Genomic DNA, 25,742 nt, shown 5'->3' with positions numbered 1-25,742 from the left:
CTCTAGGGCTGCACCGTACCTATGGAACACCCTTCCCCTCTCTGTTAGACTTTCACCCAATCTCCATTCCTTCAAAAAAAAAAATATATATATATATCTTTGAAAACTTACTTCTTTAGGAAAGCATATCAATTAAACTGTGAACAGATTTCCCTGATTCCTCTCCTGAAACGGTCATCAAAACAAAACACTAATCCCCCAATGAACATTATCCTAGCAACCTACGTTTCTACCCTACCTTTACCTTTTGTGGCACATTACCCCACTTCCTCTAGCATGTAACCTCATTGAGCAGGGCCCTCAATCGCTCTGTTCCTGTGTGTCCAACTCATTTTATTACAAATACTTGTCGGTTACTCTACCCATTGTAGAGTGCGACGGAACTTGTTCACGCTTTATAAATAATAATAAGCACAGGTTTATATAGGGGTAATCACAACAGGGGGTCATCACACAAAACAATACAAATCACTCCTTCAAGTCTTCGTGTCTAGTACAGAATTAAGTCTAGAGTCCATAACTGAATTACCTGCCTGACACCAAGATCCATTGCACAATAGCTATTGTATTATAAATAAATTTCTTCTCTTCTTTTTTTTATAATTCTTTATTTTGGTTGTGCAAGCATTACATCATACTTGAGTAGCCACGACAGCCATATCAAGCGTCATAACAGTAACAGTTGAAAACAATATCATGGCATAGGAGGTACTGCACATTTTTTTTTTTAAAAGGAGAGCATGTGATAAAAAGAGAAAGAAAAACTCAACGTGACAACATCTTATTTATCTCAGGTTAATATCGTAGGCTAGTGGTAGTGGGCCTAGTGAGCGTCCCTTGTGTGTCTTAAAGTGCGGTTTTGCCTGGTCTGCTTTCGTTAGTTGGGACTGGTGAGTCTGTGCTGTTAAGGTGTGGGGAAACAGCCTAGGTATGCCAACTGGTGTGGTCCGGCGTTGTGCCGTCAGTGGGGGCGAGTGTGCGGCCCAGAGTTGTGTAGGCTTGTAGGATAAAAGAAAAATAATAAAAAGAAGAGGTACAGAACGAAATCTAGTGTATAAACAAGCACGTTAGTTAAAGTAGGGGATTTCGGTGGAGTATATTTATGGCTTAGGAGCCAGCTCCGTGTAGTGAGGCTGAGATATGGTGGGAGCTGTTTGGAGCCGGGGGGGGGGTAGGGTGGTATATTGGAGCCAATTGTCCGGGTTATTCCCGGTGTCTATAGTGGGTGCCTATTATCCCTTTAAATAAGTAGTCAGAGCGTATGAAATATATGAAACATGGGAGATAGGTGTGGGAGGCAAATAACAACTTATAAAACATAGGTATACAGCCGGCAGCTGGTAGTTCAGGTCTTTTTCCCAGCGGCACCCTCGCTGGTCGGAACAAACGGGATGACATTGGCCGGGTCCCAAGCCATTGTTTTCGGGGTTGCAAGTCCAAGTTTGGCCACCACAGTGTCCATCTCTGCTATGTCCTTGACCCGCTGTTCAGTGCCCTGGTGTTGTATTATAAGCACATGAGCTGGTCCCCATCGGTATGGCACCCCGCTGGCCTGTAGTAGCGTTGTCAGCGGTCTGAGAGTTTGCCGCCATCGCAGGGTTGTGCGTGACAGGTCTGAGTAGAACGCTATGTCCATGCCCTCAAAGCTGAGTGGAGTCTTCCCCTTTATGGCATCCATAAGTGCTGCTTTATCCTGCCCGTTTTGGAGCTTGATTAAGAGATCGCCGGTTGTGGCGCCTGTGAGCTGTGGAGGTTTGGGCAGGCGGAACATGCCATCCAGCTGTATCCCCTTTGCTTGTCTGTGAGGCAGTAAAGTGGAGAATAGCCTGCGGAGGAAATGGGGCATTTCAGCTGGGGACACCGTGTCGGAAATACCTCTGACTTTGATGTGTTTCCACCTGCGTTTATCTTCTATGTCGGCTATTTGGTGGGACATTGCAGCGTGGGCCATGGTGAGGTCTCTCACCTGTGTCTGGAGGTCAAGCACCTCTGCTGTATGATTTTGCGTGAGTTGTTCTACTGTGGTGAGGCGGGCTGTGAACTCTCTTACATCTCCCCTTACTTGGGATATCTCTGCTGACAACGACTGGCGTAAGTCCGCGAGGAGAGCGGTGAGTATTGCTGTAGTGATCGGGTGATCCAGCAGCTGTGCTGGCTTTGCCGGCTGTGCATGCTGTGCATGCTGTGCAGGCTGTGCATGCTGTGCAGGCTGTGCAGGCTGTGCTGGCTGTGCATGCTGTGCTGGCTGTGCTGGCTGTGCAGGCTGTGCAGGCTGTGCTGGCTTTGCAGGCTGTGCTGGCTGTGTAGGCTGTGCTGGCTGTGCGGGCTGTGCAGGCTGTGCAGGCTGTGCTGGCTGTGCTGGCCTCCGAAATCCCAGGGTCTCTGAGTAATGCAGCATGGTATCTTCTGAACCATCAGAGTAGTCATCGAAGTCGGCAAAGTCAGCCGCCATCTTGGGTCCCGCCGGGCCATGCGGCCTCCGCAAGAGATCACCTATATCGGCAGATTGCCTGGGCCGATCTGGTCGCAATTTTTTTGTTTTCTTCCCCATTAGTGTTGGGGTGTCGTCTGGCCTTCTGTCAGTGCCCGTGACAGCGTTTTCGGGCTGAATTTGGGGCTTTCGGGATCCTGATTGCCGGAGCCCTGTGAGTGTGCGACCGTTCAGGTTAAGCGTTGGCTCCGCCCCCCAAATTTCTTCTCTTCTGTTTACATTTTATACACACAAACTCACTAATCTTCTCCCATAGTACAAGAAAACTCCTAAAACACATATAATAATATGCAGCAGATGAAAGGGGTGTCTGGAACAATGGGACAACGCCCTTCTGGGAAAACAACAAGGAAAGGGGGAAAGGAGAATAACTAACATTACACACCCTGTACCTATAATGGGCACAGGGTGACTAAAGAATATGAGTAATCTGGGAACCTGTAGCGGTACTTACCCTTTCCAGGGGCCGACTGGGGTCCTCTGTTCGAGCTGCGCGTGGTCCTGCTGCTGCACGAGCCACGTGCGGCTCATCCGACGGCTGTAACAGGAAGGCAGGCAGTGACCGCGAGAAGCGGTCACGTGTCCCACCTGACTCTAAGAGCGCGCTGCGGGTCTCGGGCGCGCTCTTAAAGGGACAGTGGGAGCCTAAATTGGCAAAGGTCTCCCATTGGTCCCTGTCATGCCACACTCCCCATACACTTACCTTTTGGGGGCGTGGATATGACAGGGGTCAATCAAAATAGATGTTAAGGTATATATACTCACCTTTTTCCCTTAGTTCCTTGCCCTATCGTGGTTTCTGTTACAGTTCCCTTTAGCGCTTGTTGTGTTCAGTTGTGTTCCTTCATACTTGACCTTGCCTTTGTTTCTGACTACGTTATCTCTTTATCCTTATCTGTTCTGTTTGCCGGCTTGCTGTTTACTGTGTACTAGACCCCGGCTAGTCCTAGTTTACGCTGTCTCTTTGTGCCCTTGACCTCGGATCGCTCCTGACTCTGTACTCCTCTCATATACGTCAAGTCCGGCCATTCTAAGGTCCGGTAGACGTATCTCCCCTCTGTGTTGTCTTCTGTTGAGTTGAATCCTGTGTGTTGGGGTATATTTTCGTTACATTACGATAGGGTCATGGACCCCGCAGATTTAGCTCAGCAGATGGCTTCTCATGAGGCTAGATTTGTAGAGCAGGATCACCGTATGGATCAGATAGCCCAGGCTCTCCAGACGCTCTTATCTAGAACTATTCCAGCAACCACACCTAACCCTCCTACACCTCTTCTTCCTGAAGTATCCACTTTGCCTAATACTTCGGCCCATTTAACACCTCCTCCTAGGTATGGAGGGGACTCTAAGACATGCAGAGGTTTCATTAATCAAATAGAATTCCACTTTGAGATGTATCCACGTTCCTTTCCCACAGATAGGTCTAAAGTGGGGTTCCTTATGCACCAACTTACCGATAAAGTACTTGAGTGGGCAAATCCTATTTGGGAGGCTAATGGACCTATGGTGCATAATATCAATAGTTTCCTTACAGCTTTTCGTAGAACTTTTGAGACAACTAAAAGGTCAAAGAATGCCGCCAGAACATTAATGAGAATTAAACAGGGTTCTAGGTCTGTTGCAGATTATGCCATTCAGTTTCGTACCCTTTCTTCACAGGTAGAATGGACCAACAATGGGTTAACTACTGCATTCATGGAAGGTTTATCTGACGCTATATTGGATGAGGTAGCAGCTAGGGAGCTTCCTATTGCATTAGAGGACCTTATTGACTACCTCATTGATATAGATAATAGGATTCGTGACAGGCTCTATACTAAAAATGGGAATAGACGTTTGGTTACACCTATTAACCCCAGAGTTGATAAACCCGAGAGTGTCAAAGTATCTGAGGAGGAACCCATGCAATTAGGGGTTGCCAAACTCTCTGATACTGAAAAATTGCATAGGAGAAGGGACGGACTCTGCCTATACTGTGGTAGGAGAGACCATATGATAAAAGAATGTCCCGTGCTTCCGGAAAACTCTTGCACCTAAGACCTTATAGGGGACTGGCCTTGGGTGTGATATCTAAGTCTCCTAAATTGCCTCCTAACCGTTTGCTTCTCCCTGTTTCTTTGCATATGGGAGAGAGTTGCATAGCTGAGCACATACAAGCCCTGGTTGACTCCGGGGCAGCTGATAATTTCATAGACTCTGGTTTTGTTAAGAAAAACAACATTCCCATCAGAGAGAAGGAGATACCCTTGGCCGTTGAGGCCATAGATGGTAGACCATTAAGTTCTCCAGTTGTTACTCATAAAACTGTACCGTTACACATGTATACAGGGGTTTTACACTTTGAAACCATTCGTTTCCAGGTCATCACCTCTCCCTCTTCTCACGTCGTGTTAGGGTACCCATGGTTACGTACTCACGATCCCATATTCAACTGGGAGTCAGGGCAAATAAAATCATGGAGCAAAGCTTGCCACGAGTCTTGTCCTATTGAAGTCACCCCTTTGAATTCTATTAATGTTCCTACTACTCCTCCTTTGTCTACAGTTATACCCCCTCAGTACTTATTTCTCAAGACTGTCTTCGATAAAAGGGAGGCTGACAAATTACCGCCTCACAGACCCTACGATTGTGCTATCAATTTATTGCCTGGCACTATACCTCCAAAGGGCAGGGTGTACCCTTTATCTGTTCAAGAAAACCGTGTCATGGAGTATATTAAGGAATCACTAGAAAAGGGGTTTATTAAGAGATCCTCTTCTCCGGCTGGAGCGGGGTTCTTCTTTGTATCGAAGAAAGAAGGTGATTTAAGACCGTGTATCGATTATAGAGGTCTAAATAAAATCACCATCAAAAATGCATACCCTATACCTTTAATCACGGAATTATTTGACAGGCTCAAACATGCTACTGTATTCACTAAATTGGATCTTAGAGATGCATACAATTTAATACGTATTAATAAAGACCAGGAATGGAAGACGGCATTCAACACTAGATCTGGCCATTACGAATATACTGTTATGCCATTTGGTCTATGTAATGCCCCAGCAGTATTTTTTTTATTTTTTTTTTTGTCAATCTTTCTTTTATTAGAGGCATATAAGATGGGGTACAGAAGAGAAGTTGGGGGAAACGTTGAGTGATTTACAGTATAGGGTTTGTATAACAATACGCAAACTTTAGTTTACATTTCCAGAAGTGCGATGCCTCATATTTTAATTTTTTATCGTTAAACTTTCGTCTGGCAATACAAGCTAAGGACCTTAAGGTCCGGATGGTAACTCACTAAATCATGATAAACAGGCATCTGGTGACACATGGGTAAGTAGTAAGCTCACCATTTAAAAAAAAAAACAAAAAACAGAGAATTCAAGACATATGCAAGCAGAAGACGAGTAACTGTACTGAACTCATAGGATTCATGTTATTATGGTAGTAAGATGTACATTATTAAGGCCTATACATAGCATGTTCACGTTCACGTTTAGGTTTAGTGGCAGAGTGAGTGAGCACGATATGAACTACGAGTTACGCCTAGACCTCTGCAGGCAGGTCTCTCTAAACTATCAGGTTGCTCATACAGATTTTGGATAGGGTAGTACACAGGCTAGCCACTTTCGTCTACCTAGAGGCCATAGGGGTTAAGCTATAGTTATAGCTGGGAGAACCATGTTTCATCTAATGTAAAAGCACAACATTAACAGTTTGCTTGAGCTATGCATGAAATTACAGGCTTTACACAAACACTTCCAGTATATATACACAAGATTACGGTTAGTTACAAGCTGTAGCGCTGTGAGACATGTCCACCTGCCATTAGGGCAAAGCAGCAGACAACCGAAGGTGCTTTAAACATGTTGGTTAAGCTTATTATAGTCATTAGCCGATATTAAGTACACGTTTGTTGAAGCGTAGGTAGGCTTAGTATCATATAAGGTCATTTATATGTATGCTATGGCTGGCAGCCGGGCGATATACAGGAATGCCGCCTAATTTTAACTATGCAGGCATGGGAAACGTGATGTCAGTTAGAATAATGTGAAATTAAAGAATGAAAACAATATAGCCTGGTACCATTATCCATGCAGGGTGAACATTGTAATGCTTAAGATATACATAAAGTCCACAATATAGGCAGAAAAATGAAAAAGAAAAGAAACAAAAAACCTGTGAGTATACTACATTAAGTTCTCTGCGTTATGGCAAGCAGGTGCCCCAGTGTTGCACGGTCGGAATATGAAGTCCAGCTATTTGCCATACTGGGCCTGAGAAACATCGCTGGTTAGGGGAAACTTGGCAGAGACGATGTCGTGGACCTCGTGGAATTACCAGCGTTTCCATGCGGTCCCCATCCGGTTCTCCGTTACCCGATGCCGGTTCTGTGCAGGCGGTGTGTGTCCGTTTCTGGGCTGTTGTGGTTCGCTGCCAGGCATGTGTCAGAGAGGGTGTCTCCCCAGCCCCAGGCTGAAGTGCAGGCCTGCATCTTCTTGCCACAAACTCGGTTGCCTCTGGGGTCCGGGTTTACTCCACTCGTGGGAGAGACGGAAGAGCGGGTCTTTTTCTTCCGCCATTGTGGATGATGCTCGTGGGCTCTACGCCCCATGGCCTGCCGCCCGGGTGGGTAGGGTTGCGCATGGGTGGGTAAGTAAGCTGGTTTTGCACCCGGGGGTAGTCCCCTCTGTCCCCGGCACTCACGGTTCCGTTCGCCGTACATCAGTGGTGGAGGCGTTTTGGGTCGGGCTGCCTGATGTCTCCTCCCTGGTGAGTCCCAGGATTGGGACTGTATCGCCTCTAGGCGCTTCAGGAGTGCAGTCGGTAGCTTCTTCACCCCCAACACGTGGATGAATGTGTCGTCCGCCATTTTAGTTGGTCTCTTTAAGGGCCTGCTGGATAGTATGCCCGTATCATGTTTGTGCAGTCTGCTTAGCTGTGTGCCTTTGGAGCACAGTGCGGACCGGGATAACCCCCACCGGTCCGGGGGGGGGGGGGCGGAATAATGAGGAGTGCTTGAAAGGGTCGATACCTGGCATTACCATCCAGGAGAGCGGCCGTCTCTCCCTGGCTCCGGCACAGGTAGGCCTCATAAACAGATTTCGGGTTTCCGGGCGATTTGCGGCTTGTTAGTTGCTTCATTCGACGCCCCATGGAAATCCTGTTTCGGTGTGTGCACTCAGGCTCCAGTACGTGTCCGTTAACGGGGTTTATATCCCCGATTTCGTTGATTCTTGTGGGAGCTGCTTTACAACACGTCTGGTCGGCTCGGCGGTTAGGCTCCGCCCCAGTATTTCAAGAATGTATTAATGATGTCTTAAAAGACTTTATTTACACATTTGTAATTGTGTACTTGGACGACATATTAATATACTCTACAGATTTACACACTCATCACAGACATGTCACAACAGTTCTGAAGACCCTTCTTGCTGATGGTCTTTATTGTAAACTGGAAAAATGTCTATTTGACCAATCTGAAGTCCAGTTTTTGGGGTATTTGATTTCCGCTGAAGGTTTTCGTATGGATCCCCAGAAGCTTTCTGCTGTCATAGAATGGCCTCTACCACAAGGTTTGAAAGCCATTCAGTGTTTTCTTGGTTTCTCTAACTATTATAGACGCTTTATTAAAGGTTTTTCCTCTATTGTTTTTTTTTTTTTTTTTTTTTTCAGGTATTTTTTATTTTTTGTCATTTTTCTGTTTCATGAGCAGTAAATATGCATTGCATAACATTGTGGCAAGTTAAGTAATTCACAAATTCACATGGTATATATCAAATGTAGTTACATGTCCTTGACAATGTTCAGCTCAGTTTTACAAATTAAACATTAAACATAAAATTACAATTAAGTATCAAACTCCATAACTTCATATTCCCCAGAGTGAAATGAAATCTACATGGTCTCATAGCTTTTTTTTTTTTTTTTTTTTGTAAATCTGTTTATTGAGAGATTCATGAATGCATCAAAATCAAGCGGTTAGGACTCGCAGGTCCAGCATTGCTGATCAAACAACATATGTAAACGGTTAAACATTATTAATGGGTGGTTAACAGAGGATCAGCGGCGATCAATGCAGTGTTATACATACAGTGACAAGGAGAAGACAAGAAAAAACAAACGTGGGCAACCCCGCGTAATAAACTCTTTATACACTGAATCCCGGGGCGTTATGCAGTATTCAGGAATGGGCGGTGTCCGGGAGGACCTGCCCTTGTGTGCAATACTCAGTGTAGGAATCTACCTTACAGTGCGCTCGACTTTATTATCTATTTGGAGAGTAAGGTATCCGAAAATTAGCGAGCTAGCAGTGTCAATGCCAGAACAAAACCCTGGATATAATAAGGATAGCTGCAGGTACTGAGGTGAAAACCCCAGATCTTGAGTTAACCTGGGAGTTGGGTCCTATGACTAACAGTAGCTTCGTATTTGACACATCGACAAGCCCCATCATCCCAGCATTGTGTTAGGCCTATAGGTCATCACGTGTCGTTGCATCTGAGATATGGGGGGGGGAAGCGTAAGGGATTTCACTCTCTCGAGCATCATCAGAGGTGTGCATTGTGGTGTGTGTTGTGGGTGCTATTGTTATATGAGGAGAGATTGTATCGTGAGTGCGTCACATCTGGGACCTACGTCTCGGTGGGTGTTGTCTCGCCATAAGGCAGTTTACTACCACATCTAATAGCCAGATGTTTCAGAGCCCCCCATGGGTGTTCGCTAACTTCTGGTAATTTCGTGTGTATGTCTCAAGTCACCTCTTCGTGTTTAAGGAATTAAGTGTGTAGTCGTTATCTTACAGTAGGTGTCTAGGAGACTCCTCCGGACCGATTCCGGAACCCCGGTCACCGACAAGAGGGGTAGAGGAGGGGGTGAAAAAGGATAGGATGGATGGGATAGTCAGGGTGTTGTCTCTTCTGCCTGGCTCGGGACGACGCGTGCCCCCGTCGGGCCCCCCGATATGCCCCCAGTACCACGGCATCGTGAGATATACATAAACCACGGCGACCAAACCTCCATATGTTTTGTTTCCCTGCCAGTTAGGGCCGAGTAGGCTGCTTCGGCACCCTGTATCTCCTCTACTCTGCGAATCCATTCGGATTTGGAAGGTACATCAGATGTTTTCCAATGGGCTGGAATGTTGGCTTTGGCGGCGTTGAGCAGGTGCCGCAATATCGACTTCTTGTACGAGGAGACTGAGGACGTTGTGATGTGCAGTAAAGCGAATTCTGCAGTCCAGTCTGGGATATCCCCCAGGATCAGTATGATTGTTTCCCTGATCATCTCCCAGTATGGGGTTATAGCCTTGCAGTCCCACCATATGTGCAGAACTGTTCCGCGCGTCTCTTGACACCTCCAGCATACAGAGGGTATGGAGGGGAATATGCGGTGCAATAAAGCCGGCGTCCTATACCAATGGGAAATTAGTTTATAATTCACCTCTTGGTAATAAGAACTCATGGAGCTCTTATGTTGCCATAATAATGCTGTATCCCACTGTTGTACCGTGAGAGATTTTCCAAGTTGTTCCTCCCATTGTCTTTTGAATGTCTGTGGTGCTTCTGCATGATTGGTCAGGAGGTGCTGATATAAGACGGAGATGGCGTGTTCCACCACAGTACCCCGGTCGCAGAGGCGCTCAAACCATGTGAGGGTTCTATGTAGTTTTTCTTTATGTGGTAATGTTTCATAAAAGTGCTGTAGTTGGAAGTAACGGAAGCAGATGAGAGGCGTTCGTGATCTGTCGCCCAACAGCGAGGGCAAAGTCCTCAGCCCCCCACCCTCCAGAACTCTATGTATCGGTATGTATGTCCCTATGTCCTGTAAGGGCCAGGCTATGGGGGGAAGTCCCCCACCTATGGCCTCATTATACGTGAGCGGGAGCATCGGGCTAGGGGATGGGGATATGTGGTCCAGCTGTCTCACAGATCTCCATCCCACCAGGGTTTGGAAGACCAGTCCCTCCACTGGGAGGTGGACCGGTGAACGTCCCGGGGTGCCCCATATTCGTTCTTCCAGTGTCGGACCAATAAGACCTCTATCCAGTACCACCCAATGCTTGGCAGAGGACGTTACATGCCAGTCTAGGATGCGTTGCATGATCGTGGCCTGATAGTACTTTTCTAAAGTCGGGCAATGCCAGTCCACCCTGGATTCTAGGTCGGCAGATGATTTCGTGTCGGATCCGAGATCGACCGCCTCTCCAGACGAACTTGAGCACCGCCGTCTTCAGGGTAGAGAAGAAGACCGGCGGTATAGCAAGAGGTATGGTCTGCATAAGGTACAGAACCCGCGGAAGAATGTTCATCTTGATTACCGCGACTCTGCCGTGCCATGTGATGTGCGGGTGCGCCCACCTTGTGAGGTCCGAGAGTACGGTCTTCAATAAGGGTGCGAAGTTGTGTTGATAAATGCTATCCGGGTTCTCAGACACCCAAACCCCCAGGTACCTCATCTTGTCACGACACCAGTGAAATGCGAACTCTGTCTCCAAGGAACGGAATTCCTCTGCGGGGAGCGTGATGTTCAAGACCTCGCACTTCGAGACATTGAGCTTAAATCCGGATATCTGCCCGTATCTATCGAGTTCCTGGAGGAGGCACGGCAACGTGATCCTGGGATTGCGGACAAAGAAGAGGAGATCATCCGCGTACGCTGCCACTTTGTGTTGTACCCCCTTCCAGTCATACCCCTGAATGTCTGGGTTACTGCGAATCGCTTGTAATAGAGGTTCCAGGGAGAGAGCGAACAGTAAGGGCGAAAGCGGGCATCCCTGTCGGGTTCCGTTGTTGATCGCGAAGTCCCCAGTCGTGGCCCCATTAACCCGCACAGATGCTCGTGGCCTGCTGTATATCGCGGATATCCAAGCAAGGAGTCTCTGCCCGCAGCCTTGTAATCGGAGGGTCTCCAGCATATATGCCCAGTTGACTCGGTCGAATGCCTTTTCGGCATCGGTCGATAACAAGAGCAACTGTGTCCCCAACCTCCTCGCGTGGTGCTGAATGGAGAAAAGTCTCAATGTGCTATCTCGGGCCTCCCTACCCGGAATGAAGCCCGTCTGGTCAGGGTGTATAAGGTCCGGAAGTAAATGTTTAAGACGGGTGGCTATAACCTTCGTGAACAGCTTGGCATCTACGTTTAATAAGGAGATCGGCCTATAGCTACCACAGTGTAAGGGGTCTTTCCCCGGTTTCAGTAAGACCGTGATGGTGGCAGCCAAGGATTCCGTCCCCAGGATTCCTCCCTCTCCAACTGCGTTGACCGCCTTAGAAAGCCAGGGCAACAGTATATCCGTAAAACACTTGTAGTAACCCGTGGGGAAACCGTCTGGTCCAGGGGCCTTGCCCGTTTTGGAAGCCTTAAGGGCCGCAGCTAGTTCTTCCATGGATATCGGGGCATCCAAAAGTGTAGCTGATTCCGGGTCGATCACCTTGGTGATCGTTCCGGCCAGATATTCTCGTGTCGCGTTGCGTACCCTCGAGTCTGTAGAGGCTCCAGTAGGACCATAGAGGTTATACAATCGTTCGTAATATAGTCGAAACTCTTCCGCAATTCTCTGCGGGAATGGGGAAACTTCTCCGGAGGTCAGCTGGATCTTATGAATTTGTCGTTGGGGCTGGGGGCCCTTTAGCAGTCTCGCCAGATATTTGCCCCCCTTATTGGCGTGCGTGTAGTAGAAGCCCTTTGTGCGTTGAACCGAGCTAAGATGCCTTTTAAGGATAAGGTCCTTCAGTTTCCTCCTTTGCTCCATTAGTTCGCCATATGTGGCGTTAAGTTGGGAGCGTTTATGTTGGCTTTCTAGAGTAGAGATAGCAGCATAGACTTCAACCATGTCCTGCATATGGGCCTTACGCTTCTGGGACGCAATGCGTATGAGTGTGCCCCGGATTACACTCTTGTGAGCCTCCCAGATGGTGATCGGGGAAGACTCCGGGGTGTCGTTTTCTCGGAAGTATTGGTCCAGTTCCTGTTGGATTTGCATTTTAACGCCCGGATCCATTAATAAAGACGGATTGAGCCTCCAGGTCCAGGTCTTCGGTCTGTAGAGGGGTGAGTTCAGCTCTATCCCGACTGAACCATGGTCTGACCAGGTGGTTGTTCCTATGTCGGCCCCGCGGAGATGGGAGAGTCCTTCCCTCGCGATGAAGATATAATCTATACGTGAGTAACGATTATGGAGTGCGGAGTAATAGGTATAATCTTTTGTCGAGGGATGAAGGGCCCTCCAGCAATCTACTAGCCGAAGAGAATCGAGTGACTGCCGGATTGTTCTAATGTTGCGTTGTGGTATACAGCTATGACCCGTGGAGGAGTCCAGGGTCGGGTCTAGTGGGGCGTTGAAGTCCCCTCCCACCACCAATATCCCATCTGTGAAGTCCTCCAGTTGGAGTAAGACATTGCGAATGAATGCTGCTTGCCTTTTGTTGGGGACATATATAGTTGCTATAGTGTAAATCTTATCCGCTATGACGCCTTTGAGGAAGAGATACCTCCCCTGAGAATCCTGAACACGTTCCAGTTCTTTAAAATCCAGTTCCGTCGCAATTAATATAGCTACACCAGCTTTGTGAGCTGTAGGGTGGTTGCAGAAGTAGTTGACAGGATAGTGTCTACTCCGTAGTCCAGGTGCCGATCCCTCCTTGAAGTGCGTTTCCTGCAGCAGGGCGACTGAGATGTGATTCTTTCTCATTTCCCGCAGCAGGTGCGTGCGCCTTTCCGGGATGTTAAGTCCCCTGCAGTTCTGGGTGAGGAATCTCAGAGGTGCACTTTGAAATGCCATAATCACCTATACGTCCCGGCAGGGTTCCCAAATGAAGGAGGGCCGGGTAGTATCCCCAAGATGCAGAGGGCCAAGGGCAATCGCGCACCCGAGGTATGGGGCCGGCCGGCGGGCGGCAAGAAAAGAGCAGGGGGTGAGAGGGGGGGAGGACGTATGGAAGGGAGGGCGAGGGTGAGAAAGAGGGGGAAGAGTGGGAGATAGTAGAGGCTGGTAGCCGGTGAACCGAAGTCGGTACAGGGGGGTTAGGCTAGCAGTGTCTTGTGTATGTATAGGGAGTCGTGTAACTGTACGTAGGTCACTTCCCCGATCCCAGTAAGCTACCCGAGGTAGAATCCCTTCAACAGGGTGAGGGGGGAGACTCGCGCGGTAACCGGGTACGGCAGAGGGTATCTCCGGGACCAGCCCAGGAGTCCAATTTCCTACCGTCCGGTCACCAATCAACTAGCGCGAGTGTAAATTATAGAGAACGTGGGTCAAGCCCCAGCCAAGTGAGACGTCAGAGAGTCGATGGGTCAAGTACGAGGTCATCCGCTCCACCGAGCCCCCTAGTTAGAGTTCTAAATAAACAATATCAACATGTAAACAGTACGCGTCACAAATGGAGCGAGCAATTAATAACATCAAACATTATGGTCATATATACATTGCCCCCCAAGATAAAATATATGGAGCCCCTTGATGCCCACATATCCACCTCTAGCTTCCGGGAATCCTGTGCCCTATGTGTCCCCGGGTGACAGCAAGGTCAAGTGCGTCGCCGGGGGGGGGGGAGGAATTTCTCGGGGTCACCATTACACTAAATGATTAGGGTTGAGTGTAAACGCTGCATGCGCTGTTATGAACCAGTAGGCCTACGATGTAGCGGTAAGCCATGCAGGCGTCTCACCAACCGGGGAGGAGGAGAGGGGGGGACCACATCAAAGGACCTTGGTTGAGTACAAGCGTTGTACGCGCTGTTACGCGCCAGTGGGCCCAGGGTGTAGCGGTGGGTCATGCAATCGTTCCAACAGCCGGGGAGGAGGGGGGGGTGGGGGGGGGGCTGGGGATGTGGTGAGATGGGGCTACGGGCTTCTATAACATTCCGTTCTAACAGTAGTTGAAAATGTACGTGGGTACGGACCTTAGGTGAGGTGCAGACACAAAATCAGCAAAACATTACATTGTATATTAAAGCTTGAAATGCAATTCCCGTTACCCCCCATCTCCCCCCCAAAGCGAACCAAGAAGGAACCAACAGTCCCCTTGTTGTCCCTGACAAGAAGGAGTCCCCCACAGCAGCTGAACATTCAACCCCAAGCAGTCTGCGCTTGGGTGAAACTCATGAGGGATGCCCTCCACAAGACAATAGGTGCGGATACATTGCAATACCCCCCTTTTCCCCCCACCCCAAGGCAAGGTGAACCCGTTCTAGCTTGGAAAGAGTTGGCGGTTGGAGATAGACACAGGTCGGTGCCATAACCCCCATGTGACCCTCGCTTGTGTCAGAGATAGGAACAGTATCCCCACCCAAACTGTATGTCCCATTTCCCCCCCTCCCAAAGCCCATATCTCTTTGTTTAGTGCCCAAAGTACATAGTACCTGAAACGGAGTGATAAATCAAACCTGCTTCTTGTAGACGTTGGTAGGCGAAGTTGGGTAATTGGCAGCAGCTTAAAGGATCACATCGTGGTCGGGTAGGAAGGGCATTTGAGATGTAGAGGGCGCAAACAAGGAAAGCCGTCTCGGGTCGGTACCAAGCGGTGCATGGGTCCTGGCTGGCCTCCGGTGTCACTCCTCCGGAGATAACGGATCTCCGCGGCTTCCCACATGTTGAACAGGGGGCATTCTCCCACCCCGATTTCTGGGTCCCCTTTGCGGTCTTGGCGGCGGGTTCAGTGGACCCAGGATCCAGTCAGAGACCGGCGGTGAGGGTAGGCCTAATTCTCCCATGAAGCGTGGTACCTCTTCTGGCCACCTTAGCGATATCCAACGGTTTTGATGTCGGACTTGCAGGGAGAAGGGGAATCCCCATTTATAAGGTATGTTGCGGTCTCTTAGTATTGTAGTGACCGGTCGTAAGGCCCTCCTGGCTTCAAGAGTCATCGGGGAAAAGTCATTATAGAGGGAAACCTGGGTCCCCCGGAAGGGCCAGGTCTGCCGTTCCCTGGCCTTCAGCATTATGGCGTTTTTCATTGGGAACGAGTGTAGGCAGCAAATAAGATTGCGCGGTCCCTCCTCGACCGAGCGGGGTCGCAGGGCTCTATGTGCCCTCTCAAACTCAATTTCTGCCGGGGGAGACGGTTGCAGGAGAGAGCTAAAGAGATCCGTGAGTGTGGCCACTGCATCTTCCGGTCCCTCAGCTTCTGGAACCCCACGGACCCGTATGTTGCACCTTCTCCCCCTATTGTCAACATCCTCCATCTGTCGGCGTAGGGAGAGCAACATCTCGCCCTGGCGCGCCACCGCGGTGTCAGTGGCCGTCACCCTGGTTGTAAGGGCCTCATTCGCTTCCTCCATTACAGTGATGCGGCCTGCCTGCGCGGTGAGGTCGTTGCGCATCTCCGCTATCTCGGATCGCAGGGTATCCTGGATTGCAGCAATAATGGTTTGGAGGTCAGCTTTGGTTACTGCAGAGTCTTTTAGGTCCCGCAGGGAAGCTCATGGTCTCATAGCTGTGGCAAACACAAGAGCGTAGATAGTTCACTTTAGGCTATACTCTAAGATGTCCCTCAAGGTGTAATTGTACGTTTTTCTTCTATTGTAGCACCTATCACCCGCATGACAAAAAAGGATGGCTCACTTTGTGTCTCTTCGCAAGCTGCCCACGTCTAGGGAACTGGCACTTATCTTCGCTAGAGAGGTGTTTCGGTTGCATGGCATTCCCGTATCTATTGTGTCCGATAGGGGTAGCCAATTTATTTACAGGTTCTGGAAAGCCTTTTGTTCGGAAATGGGTATTTCTCTCTCATTTTCTTCCGCTTACCACCCCCAGTCTAATGGAGCTGCTGAACGTGCCAATCAATCTCTGGAGCAGTGCCTTCGTTGTTTCGTATCTCACCATCAGAACAATTGGGCTGACCTTCTTCCTTGGGCTGAGTTTGCTTGGAATAACGCTACTCATGATTCTTCCGGCAAAAGTCCTTTTTACGTTGTCTATGGCCAGCATCCCGTTGTTCTTCCGGCTGCTTTCTCCTCACGGGGCATGCCAGTTCTGGATGAGCATTTGGCTGGTTTGCGTATGTGGCGAAACCAACCTCGCCACTGGGCCCTGGAGAAGCCTGTTTGCTAGCCTCCTACCTACTGACTATGGCCCCTGGGTCATTTGGGGCATATTGTACTGTATATTGCTGCTACTGGCCCTTTTAACAGCATCTATGGACATATTGGGACTTTTGGGACTACTGTCCCTTTAAGACTGTGAAGCATATTCGAGTGTACTGCCTGTAATATTATATATGTATTTATAGATGTGTTAAGTTTATCCTGGGTGATTTGTATGCAACATTCATCTGATTGTTCGGTAGAATCACTCCATTCAGTATATTGAGTGAAACTACTGTAACAGTGTGGCGAAACCGACCTCGCCACGTGTCCTTGGAGGGGGCTGATTGCCCGCCTCTTGCCTTTGGACTATGGACCAGACTTTATGGGAATGTGATACCCCAGATAGCCATACCATGGAGCCTATTCATATAATGAAAGACTATGGGAAAGACTTTAGCTCCATGGCAATTGTACTGTGTGAGTAGGATCTGCGCGCTATTCGGTAGTTTTGTGCGTGCAGATCCCAGCTATCTGGGGATAGGTGAAATGTCTGTGTGTTATGTGTAAATGTGACTTTATGTATTTTAAAGTGTTTTATGTTGTTTTGCAACCATGTGGTTAATGGAGTCTGCCTTTAGTCCTGGGTAATTGGATTACTTCTCCAATTAACTCCAGGGCAGAAGGGAGGAAACCAGGGTGCATTGTGGGGATGTTTTTCTGCCAGCCAGAAAGGAACAAAAGATACTTTTAGTAACTTTTGAACCCCTGGTCGGATTCATGCCATTTTTTAATATGTTGTTCCCCTGAATGGATTGATTGTGGATATGTATTTTTATGTGAATGTGATGTATGGTTTTAAGGTTATGAAAGTTGTGTAAAAGTATATTTTACACTGTATGCATAATGGGATTATGTGTCACACTAAGGGGAGGGGATGTGTGGGAGGTAACATCTATGTCATTGGTTCTTTTATGCCTCCCCCTGGGTGTGGCTTGTATGTGTGAGTGGAAATAAAAGCCAGGCTGGATGAGCCAGTCCAGAGTTCCTGTTTTACCCTCAAAGTGATGTGTCGTCTCATTATTGGGGGGAAGGATTTATGGCATGCTGTTCCAGTTGACTGCTAGGAGTACAAGCCTATTCGTATGGTTCCTATTCAATGGTCTACAGCATTCATACGCTTGGGAGAATTTAAAGGTTCTCGGATTCGGTGATTGTGGTGTCTGCCAGAGTGCTTGGAGTCCTCAGGAAGCACTAGGAGCATCCATTAACGGAGGTACCAAGTCGGGGTGCCAGGTGATCCGTTACATTGGTGGCAGCGGTGGGATGGCGTCCTAGTGCGAGGAGAAGCAGCTCAGAGACACTGGTAACGTTTGGAATTACAAATTGAGGGCAACGCTAGTATCCGTACAGCGCCCCTGGCTACAGCAGGATGGAATCAGCTAGTTTTTGGACAGCGTTCCATGATGAGGAGGAGGAGGCGGCCGCGGACTACAGGGATGCAGACAGAAAGGAAGTCTGGTATGATGCCCTGGAAGACGCCCAGTGGCGGCGAGGTGAGAGTCTCCCCAGTGATGAGCAGCGGCTACAGAAGCGTGTGGCGATGCGCATGTATCTATTGGGAGAGCAGCCCCTGGATGAGTGGGTGACAAGACTAGAGACCCTGGTATGGCGAGAGATCTGGCTAGACAACGCATACCAGGCCCTCTGGTGGCATACCATTCGACTTACCCCCTGGACGGCCGAGCACGACTTACCAGAGGGGGATGATTATGATGGCCCGGGTTTATTATGGGATGCCTTGGAGGACGACATTGATCTTGGCAGCACGGAGGGGTCTAGGTTTTGGGACATCTACGACTACCGGATGGGCATGTATGTCTGGGCTGACGAATGCGAGGTGAGCAAAGACATGACCCACCTGGTAACAAGGGAGTGGGAGCTGGAGCAGGACTACCAACACCTGCTCAGCTTCGTGCAGCTCCAACCTACCCGACAAGCAGAACCAGACCTCATAGACTGGTCCTGGAGAGACCCACAGATGGCAGGTGGAGATGGGATCGAGGTCTCTCTACTGGCCCTACAGGGATGCTGGGCAGTCGGCCCAGATCCCCAGCGGCAGGTTACAGTTCAGAGAGAGGAGCTTGTTACACCCTCTCTCCAGCGGCAGCCTAACCCACCAAGGGGAGACCGTAAGCCCCACACCAGCGCAGATGGGACCGTGGTCTCTGCGCCCAAGTTACAGGGAGCTGAAGGAGCCGTCCTCCCTCCCCAGCGGCAGTGTGATTTGTTGGGAATTGGGAGCCCGGTCTCCATTCCCCAGCGGCAGAGTATCCAGCAGGGAATAGAGAGCCCATCCCCCTTTCCCCCACAGCAGGACTCTGTGCTGGGAGGAGAGACAGTCGGTCTCCCTCCGCAGAGACGGGAAGTATGCATGGGAGAGGAGATTGTTACCACCTCTCCCCAGCGGCGGATCATTAATGTACAGGGAATAGAGAGCCCAGTCTCCATTCCCCAGCGGCAGAGTGTTCTAATGGGAGAGGAGCTGGTTACCACCTCTCCCCAGTGGCAGCTTAATGTACCAGGGGGAGACTGTAAGCCCCACACGTGTGCAGATGGGACCGTGGTCTCTGCACTTCCAGCACAGGGGGTAGGGACGGTCGGTCCTGCCCCCCCACAACAGGGCTGTTTAGCCAAAGGGGAGACAGTCGGTCTCCAGCAGCAGAGCTGTGTAACTCAAGGGGAGACAGTCGGTCTCCAGCAGCAGAGCGGTGTAACTCAAGGGGAGACAGTCGGTCTCCAGCAGCAGAGCGGTGTATTTAAAGGGGAGACAGTCTGTCTCCAGCAGCAGAGCTGTGTAACTAAAGGGGAGACAGCCGGTCTCCAGCAGCAGAGCTGTGTAACTCAAGGGGAGACAGTCGGTCTCCAGCAGCAGAGCGGTGTAACTCAAGGGGAGACAGTCGGTCTCCAGCAGCAGAGCGGTGTATTTAAAGGGGAGACAGTCGGTCTCCAGCAACCAGGCTCCAACCAGACTACTCCCGTGGTAGTGCTGGCAACAGGACAGAGTACCGCTGGTCTCTGCCCCCTCAGCAACCTACCAAGGCAGCCTACCAGTCCCCCACACAGCCGTGGTGAGGCACCTGAACCTGGACAAGATTCTCCCTCACCCAGGTGTAGTAACTGTTTATTGTGGGTGGGCTGCTCTGCTGTTTCTGTCTTGTGGGTGGGCTGCTGGACTAACAAGGGCACTGACCGGCAGGAGGTCAAGTACCCTGTTAGTCTGGGGGGTAAAGGGGAGAAGTGTGGCGAAACCGACCTCGCCACGTGTCCTTGGAGGGGGCTGATTGCCCGCCTCTTGCCTTTGGACTATGGACCAGACTTTATGGGAATGTGATACCCCAGATAGCCATACCATGGAGCCTATTCATATAATGAAAGACTATGGGAAAGACTTTAGCTCCATGGCAATTGTACTGTGTGAGTAGGATCTGCGCGCTATTCGGTAGTTTTGTGCGTGCAGATCCCAGCTATCTGGGGATAGGTGAAATGTCTGTGTGTTATGTGTAAATGTGACTTTATGTATTTTAAAGTGTTTTATGTTGTTTTGCAACCATGTGGTTAATGGAGTCTGCCTTTAGTCCTGGGTAATTGGATTACTTCTCCAATTAACTCCAGGGCAGAAGGGAGGAAACCAGGGTGCATTGTGGGGATGTTTTTCTGCCAGCCAGAAAGGAACAAAAGATACTTTTAGTAACTTTTGAACCCCTGGTCGGATTCATGCCATTTTTTAATATGTTGTTCCCCTGAATGGATTGATTGTGGATATGTATTTTTATGTGAATGTGATGTATGGTTTTAAGGTTATGAAAGTTGTGTAAAAGTATATTTTACACTGTATGCATAATGGGATTATGTGTCACACTAAGGGGAGGGGATGTGTGGGAGGTAACATCTATGTCATTGGTTCTTTTATGCCTCCCCCTGGGTGTGGCTTGTATGTGTGAGTGGAAATAAAAGCCAGGCTGGATGAGCCAGTCCAGAGTTCCTGTTTTACCCTCAAAGTGATGTGTCGTCTCATTATTGGGGGGAAGGATTTATTGCATGCTGTTCCAGTTGACTGCTAGGAGTACAAGCCTATTCGTATGGTTCCTATTCAATGGTCTACAGCATTCATATGCTTGGGAGAATTTAAAAGGTTTCTCGGATTCGGTGATTGTGGTGTCTGCCAGAGTGCTTGGAGTCCTCAGGAAGCACTAGGAGCATCCATTAACGGAGGTACCAAGTCGGGGTGCCAGGTGATCCGTTACAACTACCGAACAACCAGACCACCCAGGAATGAGTGTGCCTCCAATTACCGTTTGCAACAATGTTGCAAACAGGTAATTGGCAATCAGTGCAGTGTGGTCTTTGTCCTCTGGGTGGCCGCCATTCGGGAAACAAACACGTGGCGGCGGCCATCTTAAACTACCGAACAGCGGTGTTTTGCCGTCGAGTGTCTGGAACTAAAATCGGACACTTGACTAGGCAAACACCGCTGAGACCTCCATACTTCCAGAAATTCGTATGGAAACTACCGAATGACCCGCCGTTCGGTAGAAAGAGCCCCATAAACAAGGGAATTCATTCAAACCCTCTCCAGGCTCTATAACACAGGCAATTCGCCTGTTTTCATTCCCTTGTTTGTGACCGACCGCAGGGCCAAAATGCATGGAACTGTTTTCGGATACTTTACCCATGCGGTCGGTCAAATCTTTGGAACCCCATATCTCACGAACCATTCATCCGAATTACTTGAATTTTGGATATGTTGTCCCCCTGAATAAGGGCTATCCAGCGATGCTGGATTTAAAGGTGTACCCCCGGGTTTTGGGGTACATCCAGAACTTGGCTGAAAAAGGGTACCGGATAATTGAGTTTAATGTTATCTGAGGGGAGGGGATGTGTGGGCTGAACCATGTATGTGATTGGTTATTTTATGCCTCCCCCTGGGTGTGGCCTGTATGTGGATTAGTGTAATAAAAGCCAGGCTGGATGAGCCAGTCCAGAGTTCCTGTTTTAACCTCAAAGTGATGTGTCGTCTCATTATTGGGGGAAGGATTTATTGTATGCTGTTCCAGTTGACTGCTAGGGGTACAAGCCTATTCGTATGGTTCCTATTCAATGGTCTACAGCATTCATACGCTTGGGAGAATTTAAAGGTTCTCGGATTCGGTGATTATGGTGTCTGCCAGAGTGCTTGGAGTCCTCAGGAAGCACTAGGAGCATCCATTGACGGAGGTACCAAGTCGGGGTGCCAGGCGATCCGTTACAGCGTAATACTTGGGAGCAGGTTCAGAGTTCTTTGTTGGATTCCGCTGCTCGCCAGAAGGTGCAGGCTGACAAGCATCGCAGGGCGGCTCCTTCTTATGTCATACATTATATATATGCCCACTTTTTTTATACCATGCCCTGGTCTTTCACATGATCAAATATGGCTGCATCAGTTGATCGGACAGGTCAACTCCCCCCATATGCCGATTGTAATGCTGTATGCAGACTGGCACCTGTTTAAATTCCTCTCTGCCACGTACTGCGACCCTGCGAGTGCTTTCACCATGGATGGTTGTTAGGATGAAAACCTCCTTTCTATCTCGGTACTTGAGTGCCAGCAGTTTATTTTGGCAGAGAGCTGCTGTTTCCCCCCTTTTTATTTTCTTTCCCCGCTAGAGCCTTTGGGAAACCTGTGTGAATCTTCCGAATAGTGCCACAGGCCACAGTCTTGAAGCAGTACAGCATTTTTAGAAGTGGGATGCTATTATAAAAATTATCAATATACAAGTGATAACCTTTGTTGAGTAATGGCATTATTAAGTCCCAGATAATTTTCCAACTGGTCCCTACTATACCTGGGCAACCTAGGGTATCAAGTTGGCTATCCCTTCCTTCGTATACACGGAAGGTGTACACATAGCCACTGCCACTTTCACTCAATTAAGAAAAAATGTTGGATCTACCTTACACTTATTTTTCAGGTAACCACAATATAGGTAGTTCTTAAAAAAAACTATATTTAAATAAATTAAAACACATATAGTGTAAACTGTATATATAAAATAGTATTGAAAATTAAATATTTCTTCAAACTCACAATTTTCAGAGCCTATTAAAAGTTGGCTCCGGACTTATGGTGCTTTTCATCTCATCTGTGAGAAATAAAACGAAAGGACAGTAAATATACCCACAGGAACTCGGTACTGATAGGTTGCAGCAAGATCCAAAGTCCAGGGCAGATAATCAATAAAAAGTTTTTATTAAGCAATTTGTTAAAAACAAAAGTTCATTTGTGAACAAATAAAAGGTAATGGAAAAATAGCACAACACTCTTCAACCTTTGCATTAGGTCTTTCTCAAGTGCACATAATTTCAAATGAGCTTGTGGGCTCTTATATACTAAAAGAAAGAATCAATCTAAGTATACAATTCGGCCAAACATCAATTAACCAAAGTTTAGCTAAATCACAATTTGGCTGAAACAGAATACACAAGTCCAATATGGCTCACACAAAGCATTGCTTGCTGATACATATTTCTGACCAGAGGATTCTAAAAGTTTAGTTTGGTTAAGTTGTGGGGGAAGGTCTAGAACATTTTGATAAGGTGAGCCTTGTTCCAAAAGATTCAAATTTTTCAGTCTTTTAAAGAAACACGAACATTTTTCAAATCTTTGTCATTTGCTGCCTTCATGCTCTTATACTTGGACAGTTAACTGGGTAATCAATCAACTGGTTTGAAATTGTCAGAAATGTTTACATTTATTAAACAGTTAATCACCAAATCAAAACTGCTGGACAATAACTCTTTAGAATGACTGCTGTCATCAATGTCTATGTTGTGCTCTGCCATCTTCAACATACTACATTCTGTAGATTGTTGGCCATATTAGATTATGTCACCAATTATGAAAATCTTTAAATAGGTCTCTAAAATACATTATGTAGTTTGTTGGCTAAATTAGATTACGTCACCAATTATGAAAATCTTTAAATAGGTCTCTAAAATACATATGTTTTCTATTCATTTTACTACCAACAAATGTGCTTATGTGCTTTATCCACGCTTGATTTATAGTGCTGCTTACAGCTATTTTTTGTTTTTAATTTAAGAATGTTGTTTCCTCCTAGGATTATAGGGTACACAACAGATCTGGATTCTGAAACTGTAGATGATGCATTTGCTCGAGCCCTTCAAGTCTGGAGTGATGTCACACCTTTGAAGTTCACACGACTTAATGAGGGAGAAGCAGATATCATGATAAATTTTGGACGTTGGGGTATTCCAATATCTTTACTTTCTTTATAGCTCATAACAGTAATGCTTAGGATTTGTCTGATGCATACTATTTTTTCCCCAGAACATGGAGATGGATATCCCTTCGATGGAAAAGATGGTCTCTTGGCACATGCATTTGCACCTGGATCAGGTGTTGGGGGGGATTCTCATTTTGATGATGATGAGTTATGGACTTTAGGGGAAGGCCAGGGTAAGTAATGATATATAACATTCTTCACCAAACTGTTTCAAAGTCCTCCGGGACCCCAACCCTCTCCTTTTAGTCCACTGTATTTTGTTTACTTCCTTCAGACTCATCCTTTTCATTTCCAATATTTATGTAGGTCTGCCTGCAGAAATAGAGAAGCTGTTACAGACACAATGACTTGTCTTCCCCACTGTCTCTTTGTGGAAGTGTGATCTTAAAGGAAACCTTCAAAGACCACAACATTCTTGGAATGAAGTCATCTGTTAAATTAAAACATTAATCTCAATGAACTCTACTTTCTGCAGCATTCTTTGTGCAAAATCAATTTTACCTGATCCCATCATGTACAGCTTTACATATTTCAAAGCACCAAGAATGGGATAAGCAAAGGGCAGTCAGTATTGCTTAATGGCACTATAAACCCTCTTAAACAATCCAAACACGGAGGAGGAAGTGGCGCCTTAACGTATACAAACTGGTGCTGCTAAATCACCCAAGTGTATTGTCACCAGATACACTTAAAATGTGATAGAATTACCTTATAATAATATATTTTCTAGTCTGTCTAGGTCTGCCTTTTACCCGCCAATTCGTACCACGCTGTGAATTGAAGTGGTGTAGCAGTAAGAGTTCTAGGTTTGGAAGAAATCCTAGATTTCGTTTCAGGAGGGGTGCTTTAGGGGCTAAAGTCCTAGAAGTTCCTTGCATTAATTGGCTGTAGACTCAGTCCAGCTTATTGGCTTGAATGCGGAAAAAAGGGCCAGTCAATCCAAAAATGCTTCAGTAGATGCTGTTGATGGAATGTTTAATATTCAGAGTGGTGGAGGGGCATCAAAACAGAATAACAGTGGTGTCCGTTACATTTCATGGCTCTAATGCCTATGAGCAGTTGCATGCACTTCTCATAGAGAAGCTTGTGATTGGACCCTTTAAAAAAAAAAAAAAAAACTAAAGATTATTCCACTCCCTCTTGCTTATTTTGGCCTACGAAGGGCAGGCCATGTTCACTGCTCCCTTAGGCTGGTACTCAATTATTCATCAGTGTTGCCATAGGAACTTGCACCACTCCACATTAGAATGCGCTGCCAAGTGCAAAGAATATAAGGCCTTTGGTCAATGATCGATGAACCTGAGCACACAGTCTACCTATATCAGTGTGCAAAGCCAGTAGGATCAGTCTGCATATACACACACATGCATATATGTGGTAGCCTGAAATGCAAATATATAACATCAGTGCAAAGTACCAAATAGATAGCACACACAACTTGGTAGATAAGCTTGCCACCATAAATCAACACCTAAATATTTATTGTATATTTTTTTTTTCTAAAAATAAATAAATTCCTTTATTATATTGTAAATCAATAGGATTAATAAACAAGTGACTTAATTGTAATGAACATTCCAAACTCAACAAGTTGATTGACCTATTTTTTGCTGATTACCACACCTATTTTTGGTTGCTTGATAGTCATCACATTCAGATAGCACTGTTCTCATGAGTTGCCAGAATCACTTCTACTCTAAGTCAATACAATTTAAAGGTAATTGCATTACCACTATTATATTATTAGCCACTAAGGGAGAGTCATTATAGTGACCCTTTGCTATCTGGTTTAAAATTTATTAAAGACATATGTCAATTATTTAATTTATTTTAACAAAGGGTGCTAGCAACTGCAATAGGAATTCTGATTTTCCTTTTTCCCTCCGTTACACA

The 25,742-nt window shown here is 47.3% G+C and overlaps 1 protein-coding gene across 1 annotated transcript in view; it reads left to right on the top strand.

The window, feature by feature from the left end:
* The window catches only part of MMP2 (matrix metallopeptidase 2), a 740,650-nt gene that overhangs the window by 147,445 nt on the left and 567,463 nt on the right, over positions 1–25,742 (top strand). The window contains exons 3-4 of the mRNA XM_063437965.1: positions 23,664–23,812; positions 23,894–24,022. Of these exons, the coding sequence (XP_063294035.1) occupies positions 23,664–23,812; positions 23,894–24,022 (278 nt within the window). The remainder of the gene's footprint in view (positions 1–23,663; positions 23,813–23,893; positions 24,023–25,742) is intronic.

Source organism: Pelobates fuscus, chromosome 12 (assembly GCF_036172605.1).
Source record: "Pelobates fuscus isolate aPelFus1 chromosome 12, aPelFus1.pri, whole genome shotgun sequence".
Taxonomy (NCBI): domain Eukaryota; kingdom Metazoa; phylum Chordata; class Amphibia; order Anura; family Pelobatidae; genus Pelobates; species Pelobates fuscus.
The sequence above is the reverse complement of the archived record's forward strand: the minus strand, read 5'-3'. Positions and strand labels throughout refer to the sequence as shown.